Source organism: Coloeus monedula, assembly GCF_965178545.1.
Source record: "Coloeus monedula genome assembly, chromosome: 33".
In the NCBI taxonomy this organism is placed as follows: Eukaryota; Metazoa; Chordata; class Aves; order Passeriformes; family Corvidae; genus Coloeus; species Coloeus monedula.
Genome location: NC_138813.1, coordinates 2,255,987 through 2,269,624, shown reverse-complemented (window position 1 = coordinate 2,269,624; position 13,638 = coordinate 2,255,987). Strand labels below are relative to the sequence as shown.

The following is a 13,638-nucleotide window of genomic DNA, read 5'->3' as shown; positions in this document are numbered from 1 at the left end:
CCACCCAAATCCCACAGAAATCCCACAAAAAACCTGAAAATCCCACTGAAATCCCACCGAAATCCCACCCAAATCCCAGGAAAATGTGAAAATCCCAAAAAATCCAACCAAAATCCCACTGAAATCCAAGGAAAATCCTCAAAAAATCCCACCGAAATCCCAGGAAAATGTGAAAATCCCACAGAAATCCCAGAAAAATCCCACAGAAATCCCACCCAAATCCCACCAAAAACCTGCAAATCCCACTGAAATCCCACCAAAATCCCAGCAAAATCCCCCAAAAATCCCACCGAAATCCCCAAAAAACGTGAAAATCCCACCAAAATCCCACAGGAAGCACCAAAAATCCCCTAAATCCCACCAGAATCCCACAAACATCTCACAAATTCCCCCAAATCCCATTTTCCTGGGATTTCCCCCCTGTCCAGGAACCCAAATCCCAATTTTTGAGCTCCCCAATCCCATTTTTCCACCCCAAACCCCATTTTTTAGACCCCAAATCCCATTTTCCCACCCCAAATCCCATTTTTTGGCTCCCCAATCCCATTTTTTGCTCCCCAATCCCATTTTTTGGACCCCAAATCCCATTTTTCCACCCCAAATCCCAATTTTTGGCTCCCCAACCCCATTTTTGGGCTCCCCAACCCCATTTTTGGCTCCCCAATCCCATTTTTGGGCTCCCCAACCCCATTTTTGGGCTCCCCAATCCCATTTTTGGCTCCCCAATCCCATTTTTGGGCTCCCCAATCCCATTTTCCCACCCAAATCCCAATTTTTGGCTCCCCAACCCCATTTTTGGGCTCCCCAATCCCATTTTTGGGCTCCCCAATCCCATTTTTGGCTCCCCAATTCCATTTTTGGCTCCCCAATCCCATTTTTTGGCTCCCCAATCCCATTTTTTGCTCCCCAATCCCATTTTTTGGACCCCAAATCCCATTTTCCCACCCAAATCCCAATTTTTGGCTTCCCAACCCCATTTTTTAGACCCCAAATCCCATTTTCCCACCCCAAATCCCATTTTTGGGCTCCCAAATCCCCTTTTTTGGCTCCCCAAATCCCATTTTTCCACCCCAAATCCCATTTTCTAGACCACAAATCCCATTTTTGGGCTCCCCAAATCCCATTTTCCCGGATTTCCCCCCTTTTCAGGATCCCCAAATCCCAATTTTTGGGCTCCCAAATCCCATTTTTCGGCTCCCCAAATCCCATTTTTCCACCCCAAATCCCATTTTCCCACCCAAATCCCATTTTTTGGCTCCCCAATCCCATTTTTGGGCTCCCCAATCCCATTTTCCCACCGCAAATCCCATTTTTTGGCTCCCCAACCCCATTTTTGGCTCCCCAATCCCATTTTTTGGACCCCAAATCCCATTTTCCCACCCAAATCCCAATTTTTGGCTCCCCAACCCCATTTTTTAGACCCCAAATCCCATTTTCCCACCCCAAATCCCATTTTCCCACCCCAAATCCCATTTTCCCACCCCAACCCCATTTTTGGGCTCCCCAATCCCATTTTTTGGCTCCCCAACCCCATTTTTGGGCTCCCCAATCCCATTTTCCCACCCCAAATCCCATTTTTGGGCTCTCCAACCCCATTTTTGGGCTCCCCAATCCCATTTTTGGGCTCCCCAATCCCATTTTTGGGCTCCCCAATCCCATTTTCCCGGATTTCCCCCCTCACTTTTTGGGATCCGGGGGCTCCTCCGGCCTCTTCCAGGCCGCCGCCGCCGCCGCCGCTTTTCCCCTTCCCGCACTTTTGGAGAAGAAGGATTTGGGCACCGACGCCGAAATTTGGGAAGCGGGGAGAGGCCTGGAGCTGGAAAAAAAACCCGGGAATTATCCCCCAAAATTCCCCAAAAAATCCTGGAATTGCACCCACAAAAAACCCGGGAATTATCCCCCCAAAATGCCCAAAAATTCTGGAATTTCACCCACAAAAACCAGAAAAAACAACCCGGGAATTACCCGCCCCAAAAATTCCCAAAAAGTCCTGGAATTTCACCCCCGAAATTCCCAAGAAATCCCGGAATTTCATCCCCCCAAAAAATTCCCCCCAAAAAATGGGGATTACCCCCAAAAAATTCCAAAATTTCACCTCCAAAAAATCAGAAAAATCCTGGAATTTCATCCCCAGAATTTCCCAAAAAACCCCTGGAATTTCACCCACAAAAATCCAAAAAAAAAAAGGGAATTACCCGCCCCAAAAATTCCCAAAAAGTCCTGGAATTTCACCCCCAAAAAAATCCCTGCATTTCACCCCAAAAAAACTCCAAAAAACCCAGGAATTGCCACCAAAAAAAATTCCCAAAAAACCCCAAAATTTCACCCCCAATAAAACACCAAAAAGTCCCAAAAACCCTGGGAATTACCACCCAAAAAAATTCCCAAAAAATCCTGGAATTTCATCCCCAAAATTGCCAAAAAATCCCAGAATTTCACCGCACAAAATTCCCAAAAATTCCTGGAATTATCCCCCAAAAAATTCCCGAAAAATCCCAGGAATTATCCCCCAAAAAAATCCCAAACAATCCGGGAATTTCATCCCCAAAATTCCAAAAAAATCCCGGATTTTCATCCCCCAAAAAATTCCCAAAAAAAATGGGGATTACCCCCAAAAAATCCCAGATTTTCACCTCCAAGAAACCAAAAAAATCCTGGAATTTCATCCCCAAAAATTCCCAAAAAACCCTGGAATTTCACTCCCAAAAAACCTGGGAATTACTGCCCAAAAAATTCTCAAAGAACCCCAGAATTTCACCCACAGAATTCCCCAAAAAATCTGGAATTTCACCCCCAAAAAATCCTGGCATTTCACCCCCCAAAAAATGGGAATTACCCCCCAAAAAACTCCCAAAAAATCCCGGAATTTCACCCCCAAAATTCCCAAAAAATCCCAGGAATTACCTCCCAAAAAAATGGGAATTACCCCCAAAAAATCCCGGAATTTCACCCCCAAAATTCCCAAAAAATCCCAGGAATTACCTCCCAAAAAAATGGGAATTACCCCCAACAAATCCCGGAATTTCACCCCCAAAATTCCCAAAACACCCCTGAAATTCCACCCCAAAAATTCCCAAAAAATCCCAGAATTCTCCCCAAAAAATCCCAGAATTTCCCCCAAAATTCCCCAAAAAATCCAGAAATTCCACCCCAAAAATTCCCAAAAAATCCCAGAATTCTCCCCAAAAATTCCCAAAAAATCCCAGAATTCCACCCCAAAAATTCCCCCAAAATCCTGAAATTTCCCCCAAAATTCCCAAAACACCCCTGAAATTCCACCCCAAAAATTCCCAAAAAATCCCAGAATTCCACCCCAAAAATTCCCAAAAAAATCCTGAAATTTCACCCCAAAAATTCCCAAAAAATCCCCCAGAATTTCCCCCAAAATTCCCAAAAAAATCCTGAAATTGCACCCCAAAAATTCCCCAAAAAATCCTGAAATTGCACCCAAAATTCCCAAAAAATCCCAGAATTTCACCCCAAAAATTCCCAAAAAATCCCAGAATTTTCCCCCAAAATTCCCAAAAAAATCCTGAAATTCCACCCCAAAAATTCCCCAAAAAATCCTGAAATTTCACCCCAAAATTCCCAAAAAATCCCAGAATTCCACCCCAAAAATTCCCCAAAAAAATCCTGAAATTCCACCCCAAAAATTCCCAAAAAATCCCAGAACTCCACCCCAAAAATTCCCAAAAAAATCCCAGAATTCTCCCCAAAAAATCCCAGAATTTCCCCCAAAATTCCCAAAAAATCCAGAAATTTCACCCCAAAAATTCCCAAAAAAATCCTGAAATTTCACCCCAAAAATTCCCAAAAATTCCCAGAATTTCCCCCAAAATTCCCAAAACACCCCTGAAATTCCACCCCAAAAATTCCCAAAAAATCCCAGAATTCTCCCCAAAAAATCCCAGAATTTCCCCCAAAATTCCCCAAAAAATCCTGAAATTGCACCCCAAAAATTCCCAAAAAATCCCAGAATTTTCCCCAAAATTCCCAAAAAATCCCAGAATTCCACCCCAAAAATTCCCAAAAAATCCCAGAATTCTCCCCAAAAAATCCCAGAATTTCCCCCAAAATTCCCCAAAAAATCCAGAAATTCCACCCCAAAAATTCCCAAAAAAATCCCAGAATTCTCCCCAAAATATCCCAGAATTTCCCCCAAAAAATCCAGAAATTCCACCCCAAAAATTCCCAAAAAAATCCTGAAACTTCACCCCAAAATTCCCAAAAAAATCCCAGAATTTCCCCCAAAACTCCCAAAAAATCCCAGAATTCCACCCCAAAAATTCCCAAAAAATCCCAGAATTCTCCCCAAAAAATACCAGAATTTCCCCCAAAATTCCCCAAAAAATCCAGAAATTTCACCCCAAAAATTCCCAAAAAATCCCAGAATTCTCCCCAAAATTCCCAAAAAATCCCAGAATTCCACCCCAAAATTCCCCAAAAAATCCTGAAATTTCACCCCAAAATTCCCAAAAAAATCCTGAAATTCCACCCCAAAAATTCCCAAAAAATCCCAGAATTCTCCCCAAAAAATCCCAGAATTTCCCCCAAAAAATCCAGAAATTCCACCCCAAAAATTCCCAAAAAAATCCCAGAATTTCCCCCAAAATTCCCAAAACACCCCTGAAATTCCACCCCAAAAATTCCCAAAAAATCCCAGAATTTCCCCCAAAACTCCCAAAAATCCCAGAATTCCACCCCAAAAATTCCCAAAAAAATCCCAGAATTTCCACCCCAAAAATTCCCAAAAAATCCCAGAATTCTCCCCAAAAAATCCCAGAATTTCCCCCAAAATTCCCCAAAAAATCCAGAAATTTCCCCCAAAATTCCCAAAAAATCCCAGAATTCTCCCCAAAAAATCCCAGAATTTCCCCCAAAATTCCCCAAAAAATCCAGAAATTCCACCCCCAAAATTCCCAAAAAATCCCAGAATTCTCCCCAAAAAATCCCAGAATTTCCCCCAAAATTCCCCAAAAAATCCAGAAATTCCACCCCAAAAATTCAACAAAAAAATCCTGAAATTTCACCCCAAAATTCCCAAAAAAATCCCAGAATTTCCCCCAAAACTCCCCAAAAAATCCCAGAATTTCCCCCAAAATTCCCAAAACACCCCTGAAATTCCACCCCAAAAATTCCCAAAAAATCCCAGAATTCCACCCCAAAAATTCCCAAAAAATCCCAGAATTCTCCCCAAAAAATCCCAGAATTTCCCCCAAAATTCCCCAAAAAATCCCAGAATTCCACCCCAAAAATTCCCAAAAAAATCCCAGAATTTCCCCCAAAATTCCCAAAAAAATCCCAGAATTTCCCCCAAAACTCCCCAAAAAATCCCAGAATTTCCCCCAAAATTCCCAAAACACCCCTGAAATTCCACCCCAAAAATTCCCAAAAAATCCCAGAATTCCACCCCAAAAATTCCCCAAAAAATCCTGAAATTGTACCCAAAATTCCCAAAAAATCCCAGAATTTCACCCCAAAAATTCCCAAAAAATCCCAGAATTTCCCCCAAAATTCCCAAAAAATCCCAGAATTTCCCCCAAAATTCCCAAAACACCCCTGAAATTTCACCCCAAAAATTCCCAAAAAATCCCAGAATTCCACCCCAAAAATTCCCCAAAAAATCCTGAAATTTCACCCCAAAATTTCCAAAAAAACCCAGAATTCTCCCCAAAAAATCCCAGAATTTCCCCCAAAACTCCCAAAAAATCCCAGAATTCCACCCCAAAAATTCCCAAAAAATCCCAGAATTCTCCCCAAAAAATCCCAGAATTTCCCCCAAAACTCCCCAAAAAAATCCCAGAATTTCCCCCAAAATTCCCAAAAAATCCCAGAATTCCCCCCAAAATGCCCCAAAAGCCCCGGAATTCCGCGGCAATTCCCACCAGGCCGCGTTTTCCGCCGCTCCCTTGGGAATTTTCGGGATGAGCTGCTGGGATTTTTGGGAAGTTCGGGAATTCCGGGAGTCGCCGTCGCCGCCCTCGGCCTCGGGATCGCTGGAAGCGGCGCTGGACAGCGGGGAGTGGCCGGAGTAGGGCGGCTCCTTCTGCGGGAATTCCGGGAATTCCGGGAATTTCGGGAATTCCGGGAAGTTTGGGAATGGCGCCGCTCCGGATGGGCGCCGTTCCCAAAAAAAACCCCCGCGATTCCCGCGGTTTTCCTGGAGTTTTGGGGGGATTTGATGGGAATTTGTTGGGGATTGCAGGGATTTGTTGGGAATTTCAGGGATTTGTTGGGAATTTTGGGGGGATTCCAGGGATTTTTAGGGGATTTCAGGGATTTTTTTGGGGGAAATTTTGGGGATTCCTGGGGGTTTTTTTTGGGAATTCCAAGGATTTCGGGGGGATTTTGGGGATTTTTTGGGGGAATTTCAGGGATTTTCTGGGAATTTTGGGGGGATTCCAGGGGGTTTTGGGGGATTTTGAGGAGGATTCCAATGATTTTGTGGGGAATTTTGGGGACTTTTTAGGGATTCCAGGAATTTTGGGGGGGGATTTTGGGGGGAATTCCAAGGATTTTTGGTGATTCCAGGGATTCTGGGGGAAATTTTTTTGGGGAATTTTGGGAATTTCTGGGGATTCCTGGGATTTTTTGGGAATTCCGGGCATTTTTGGGGGATTTTTTTGGGAATTCCAGGATTTTTTTGTGGGAATTCCAGAGATTTTTTTAGGAGTTCCAGGGATTTTGGGGTTTTTTGGGGGGGATTGCAGGGATTTTTTGGGAATTTTTGAGGGAATTCCAGGGGATTTCTGGGCATTTCAAGGATTTTCTGGGAATTTTTGGGGCATTCCAGGGATTTCTGGGGGATTTTTTGGGAATTTTTGAGGAAATTCCAGGGGATTTCTGGGAATTTTTTGGGAATTTTCTGGGAATTTTTGGGGGATTCCAGGGACTTTGGGGGGATTTTTTGGGGGATTCCAAGAATTTTTGGGGGGATTTTGGGGACTTTTTAAGGATTCCAGGAATTTTGGGGGGCTTTTGGGGGATTCCAAGGGTTTTGGAGAAGTTTTGGGGGATTTGGGGGGAATTCCAGGGATTTTGGGGGATTTTTGGGGGGATTTTTGGGAATTCCAGGGGTTTTTGGGGTTTTTTGGGGGATTTTTGGGGGAATTTTTGGGGAATTCCAGGGATTTTGGGGGGGATTCTTAGGGGGATTTTTCAGAGGATTTTTCGGGAATTCCGGGAATTTTTCGGGAATTCCAGGGATTTTTGGGGGGGGGGTTGGGGGGGATTTTGGGGAATTCCAGGGATTTTTTGGGGTTTTTTTGGGGGGGGATTTTTTAGGAATTCCAGGGATTTTTCAGGGGTTTTTTTGGAGATTTTTGGGGAATTCCAGGGATTTTTGAGGGGATTTTTTGGGAATTCCGGGGATTTTGGGGGGGATTTTTTGGGGATTTTTGGGGGGATTTTTTGGGGACTTTTGGGGGGATTTTTTGGGGACTTTTGGGGGGATTTTTTGGGAATTTCAGGGATTTTTGGAGAATTCCATGGATTTTTGGGGGGATTTTTTGGGAATTCTGGGGATTTTTGGGGGGATTTGTGGGGGGATTTTTCGGGAATTTCAGGGATTTTGGGGGGAATTTTTGGGGGGATTTTTTGGGAATTCTGGGGGATTTTGGGGGGGGGATTTTTGGGGGGGATTTTGGGGAATTCCAGGGATTTTTTGGGGTTTTTTGGGGGGGGGGATTTTTTAGGAATTCCAGGGATTTTTGAGGGGATTTTTTGGGAATTCCGGGGATTTTGGGGGGGATTTTTTGGGGATTTTTGGGGGGATTTTTTGGGAATTCCAGGGATTTTTGGGGGTTTTTGGAGGAATTCCAGGGGATTTTTTGGGCATTCCGGGGATTTTGGGGGGGGTTTTGGGGGGGATTTTTCGGGAATTTCAGGGATTTTGGGGGGATTTTTGGGGGGATTTTTTGGGAATTCTGGGGATTTGGGGGGGGGGATTTTTGGGGGGGATTTTGGGGAATTCCAGGGATTTTTTGGGGGGGGTTTTGGGGGGGATTTTTTAGGAATTCCAGGGATTTTTCAGGGTTTTTTTTGGGGATTTTTGGGGAATTCCAGGGATTTTTGAGGGGATTTTTTGGGAATTCCGGGGATTTTGGGGGGGATTTTTTGGGGATTTTTGGGGGGATTTTTTGGGAATTCCAGGGATTTTTGGGGGTTTTTGGAGGAATTCCAGGGGATTTTTTGGGCATTCCGGGGATTTTTGGGGGGGGTTTTGGGGGGATTTTTCAGGAATTCCAGGGATTTTGGGGGGGGATTTTTGGGGGGATTTTTGGGGGGATTTTTTGGGAATTCTGGGGATTTTGGGGGGGGGATTTTTGGGGGGGATTTTGGGGAATTCCAGGGATTTTTTGGGGTTTTTTGGGGGGGGGGGATTTTTTAGGAATTCCAGGGATTTTTGAGGGGATTTTTTGGGAATTCCGGGGATTTTGGGGGGGATTTTTTGGGGATTTTTGGGGGGATTTTTTGGGAATTCCAGGGATTTTTGGGGGTTTTTGGAGGAATTCCAGGGGATTTTTTGGGCATTCCGGGGATTTTGGGGGGGGGTTTTGGGGGGATTTTTCAGGAATTTCAGGGATTTTGGGGGGATTTTTGGGGGGATTTTTTGGGAATTCTGGGGATTTTGGGGGGGGGATTTTTGGGGGGGATTTTGGGGAATTCCAGGGATTTTTGGGGGGGGTTTTGGGGGGGATTTTGGGGAATTCCAGGGATTTTTTGGGGTTTTTTTTGGGGGGGGATTTTTTAGGAATTCCAGGGATTTTTCAGGGGGTTTTTTGGGGATTTTTGGGGAATTCCAGGGATTTTTGAGGGGATTTTTTGGGAATTCCAGGGATTTTTGGGGGTTTTTGGAGGAATTCCAGGGGATTTTTTGGGCATTCCGGGGATTTTGGGGGGGGGTTTTTGGGGGGATTTTTCAGGAATTCCAGGGATTTTGGGGGGGATTTTTGGGGGGGATTTTTGGGGGGATTTTGAGGAATTCCGGGGCTTTTCCGGGATCCCACCTTGGCCTGCCGGTTCGGGGAATCCTTCCCGGGCGGATCCGGGCGCGCCGGGCGCTTCCCGGGAATTCGGGATGGGGCCGGGATGTGCCAGAGGGGCTCTGGAATGACGGGAACGGGCTCAGGGGTTTGGGAATGGGGCTGGGATTTGGGATCGGGATCGGGGTTTGGGAATGTGGGAATGGGATTGGGATCGGGATTGGGGATCGGGAATGGGGCTGAGATTTGGGATTTGGGAATGTGGGAATGGGGTTGGGATCGGGAATGGGATTTGGGATTTGGGAATGTGGGAATGGGGTTGGGATCGGGAATGGGATTTGGGATTTGGGAATGTGGGAATGGGGTTTGGGATCAGGGAACGGGATTTGGGATTCGGGAATGTGGGAATGGGGTTGGGATTGGGAATGGGGTTTGGGATTTGGGAATGGGGTTGGGATCAGGGTTTGGGATCGGGATTGGGGCTGGGATTTGGGGTCTGGGAATGTGGGAATGGGGTCATGGGTTTGGGAATGGGGCTGGGATTTGGGACTTGAGGGTTGGGATCAGGGTTTGGGATGGGGATTGAGGCTGGGATTTGGGATTTGGGAATGTGGGAACGGGGTTGGGATCAGGATTGGGGATCGGGATTTGGAAATGGGGCTGGGAATGTGGGAATGGGGCTGGGATCAGGATTTGGGATCGGGATTTGGGATCGGGATTTGGGATCGGGATTTGGGGTCGGGATTGGGGTCAGGGTTTGGGATTGGGATTTGGGATCGGGAATGGGCTGGGAACCTGATAATGCCATTCCCACCCTTTTCCCACCCCCATCCCAAATTTCCCAGACCCCAATCCCACAGTTCCCATTCCCATCCCAAATTTCCCATTCTCATCCCAATTTCCCCATTCCCACCCCAAATTCTCCATTCCCACCCCAAATTCCCCATTCCCACCCCAAATTCCCCACCCCCATCCCAAATTCCCCATTCCCACCCCAAATTTCCCATTCCCATCCCAAATTTCCCATTCCCATCCCAAATTCCCCATTCCCACCCCAAATTTCCCATTCCCATCCCAAATTCCCCACCCCCATCCCAAATTCCCCACCCCCATCCCAAATTCCCCATTCCCATCCCAAATTTCCCATTCCCACCCCAATTTCCCCATTCCCACCCCAAATTCTCCATTCCCACCCCAAATTCCCCACCCCCATCCCAAATTCCCCATTCCCATCCCAAATTTCCCACCCCCGTCCCAAATTCTCCATTCCCCCGTCCCAAATTTTCCATTCCCATCCCAAATTCCCCATTCCCACCCCAAATTCCCCACCCCCGTCCCAAATTCCCCACCCCCATCCCAAATTTCCCATTCCCACCCCAAATTCCCCATTCCCATCCCAAATTCCCCACCCCCATCCCAAATTTCCCCATTCCCATCCCAAATTCCCCATTCCCATCCCAAATTCTCCATTCCCATCCCAAATTCCCCACCCCCATCCCAAATTTCCCCATTTCCATCCCAAATTTCCCATTCCCATCCCAAATTCTCCAGTCCCACCCCAAATTTCCCAGTCCCACCCCAAATTCCCCACCCCCATCCCAAATTCCCCACCCCCATCCCAAATTCCCCACCCCCATCCCAAATTTCCCCATTTCCATCCCAAATTCCCCATTCCCGTCCCAAATTTCCCCATTTCCATCCCAAATTCCCCATTCCCGTCCCAAATTCCCCACCCCCATCCCAAATTCCCCATTCCCATCCCAAATTTCCCATTCCCACCCCAAATTCCCCACCCCCATCCCAAATTCTCCATTCCCATCCCAAATTTCCCCATTTCCATCCCAAATTCCCCATTCCCATCCCAAATTTCCCATTCCCACCCCAAATTCCCCACCCCCATCCCAAATTTCCCATTCCCACCCCAAATTCCCCATTCCCATCCCAAATTCTCCAGTCCCACCCCAAATTCCCCATTCCCATCCCAAATTCCCCATTCCCATCCCAAATTTCCCACCCCCGTCCCAAATTCTCCATTCCCCCGTCCCAAATTTCCCCATTCCCATCCCAAATTTCCCATTCCCATCCCAAATTTCCCATTCCCATCCCAAATTCTCCATTCCCATCCCAAATTTTCCCATTCCCATCCCAAATTTCCCATTCCCACCCCAAATTCCCCATTCCCATCCCAAATTCTCCACCCCCATCCCAAATTCTCCATTCCCATCCCAAATTTTCCCATTTCCATCCCAAATTCCCCATTCCCGTCCCAAATTCCCCATTCCCGTCCCAAATTCCCCATTCCCACCCCAAATTCCCCATTCCCACCCCAAATTCCCCACCCCCATCCCAAATTTCCCATTCCCACCCCAAATTCCCCATTCCCACCCCAAATTCCCCATTCCCATCCCAAATTCTCCATTCCCACCCCAAATTCTCCATTCCCACCCCAAATTTTCCATTCCCATCCCAAATTTCCCCATTTCCATCCCAAATTCTCCATTCCCATCCCAAATTTCCCCATTTCCGTCCCAAATTCCCCATTCCCGTCCCAAATTTCCCATTCCCATCCCAAATTTCCCATTCCCATCCCAAATTTCCCATTCCCACCCCAAATTTCCCCATTCCCACCCCAAATTTCCAATTCCCATCCCAAATTCCCCATTCCCATCCCAAATTTCCCATTCCCACCCCAAATTCTCCATTCCCACCCCAAATTCCCCATTCCCATCCCAAATTTCCCATTCCCGTCCCAAATTCCCCATTCCCATCCCAAATTTCCCATTCCCATCCCAAATTTCCCATTCCCATCCCAAATTCCCCATTCCCATCCCAAATTTCCCATTCCCATCCCAAATTTCCCATTCCCACCCCAAATTCCCCATTCCCATCCCAAATTTTCCATTCCCATCCCAAATTCTCCATTCCCATCCCAAATTTCCCATTCCCACCCCAAATTCCCCATTCCCATCCCAAATTTTCCATTCCCATCCCAAATTCTCCATTCCCATCCCAAATTCCCCATTCCCACCCCAAATTTCCCATTCCCATCCCAAATTCCCCATTCCCATCCCAAATTCTCCACCCCCATCCCAAATTCTCCATTCCCATCCCAAATTTTCCCATTTCCATCCCAAATTCCCCATTCCCGTCCCAAATTCCCCATTCCCGTCCCAAATTCCCCATTCCCACCCCAAATTCCCCACCCCCATCCCAAATTTCCCATTCCCACCCCAAATTCCCCATTCCCACCCCAAATTCCCCATTCCCATCCCAAATTCTCCATTCCCACCCCAAATTCTCCATTCCCACCCCAAATTTTCCATTCCCATCCCAAATTTCCCCATTTCCATCCCAAATTCTCCATTCCCATCCCAAATTTCCCCATTCCCATCCCAAATTTCCCATTCCCACCCCAAATTCCCCACCCCCATCCCAAATTTCCCATTCCCACCCCAAATTCCCCATTCCCATCCCAAATTCTCCAGTCCCACCCCAAATTCCCCATTCCCATCCCAAATTCCCCATTCCCATCCCAAATTTCCCACCCCCGTCCCAAATTCTCCATTCCCCCGTCCCAAATTTCCCATTCCCATCCCAAATTCCCCATTCCCACCCCAAATTCCCCACCCCCATCCCAAATTCCCCATTCCCATCCCAAATTTCCCACCCCCGTCCCAAATTCTCCATTCCCCCGTCCCAAATTTCCCCATTCCCATCCCAAATTTCCCATTCCCATCCCAAATTTCCCATTCCCATCCCAAATTCTCCATTCCCATCCCAAATTTCCCATTCCCATCCCAAATTTCCCATTCCCACCCCAAATTCCCCATTCCCATCCCAAATTCTCCACCCCCATCCCAAATTCTCCATTCCATCCCAAATTTTCCCATTTCCATCCCAAATTCCCCATTCCCGTCCCAAATTCCCCATTCCCGTCCCAAATTCCCCATTCCCACCCCAAATTCCCCATTCCCACCCCAAATTCCCCACCCCCATCCCAAATTTCCCATTCCCACCCCAAATTCCCCATTCCCACCCCAAATTCCCCATTCCCATCCCAAATTCTCCATTCCCACCCCAAATTTTCCATTCCCATCCCAAATTTCCCCATTTCCATCCCAAATTCTCCATTCCCATCCCAAATTTCCCCATTTCCGTCCCAAATTCCCCATTCCCGTCCCAAATTTCCCATTCCCATCCCAAATTTCCCATTCCCATCCCAAATTTCCCATTCCCACCCCAAATTCCCCATTCCCATCCCAAATTTCCCATTCCCACCCCAAATTCTCCATTCCCACCCCAAATTCCCCATTCCCATCCCAAATTTCCCATTCCCCGTCCCAAATTCCCCATTCCCATCCCAAATTTCCCATTCCCATCCCAAATTTCCCATTCCCATCCCAAATTCCCCATTCCCATCCCAAATTTCCCATTCCCATCCCAAATTTCCATTCCCACCCCAAATTCCCCATTCCCATCCCAAATTTCCATTCCCATCCCAAATTCTCCATTCCCATCCCAAATTTCCCATTCCCACCCCAAATTCCCCATTCCCATCCCAAATTTTCCATTCCCATCCCAAATTCTCCATTCCCATCCCAAATTCCCCATTCCCACCCCAAATTTCCCATTCCCATCCCAAATTCCCCATTCC

The 13,638-nt window shown here is 46.8% G+C and overlaps 1 protein-coding gene across 1 annotated transcript in view; it reads right to left on the bottom strand.

Moving 5' to 3' along the window:
* LOC309583836 (signal-induced proliferation-associated 1-like protein 3) overlaps nucleotides 1-13,638 on the bottom strand; it is a gene marked incomplete at both ends in the record, with an annotated part of 96,317 nt that overhangs the window by 29,594 nt on the left and 53,085 nt on the right. The window contains 3 exons of the mRNA XM_082299663.1: nucleotides 1,682-1,816; nucleotides 5,886-6,046; nucleotides 9,009-9,106. Of these exons, the coding sequence (XP_082155789.1) occupies nucleotides 1,682-1,816; nucleotides 5,886-6,046; nucleotides 9,009-9,106 (394 nt within the window). The remainder of the gene's footprint in view (nucleotides 1-1,681; nucleotides 1,817-5,885; nucleotides 6,047-9,008; nucleotides 9,107-13,638) is intronic.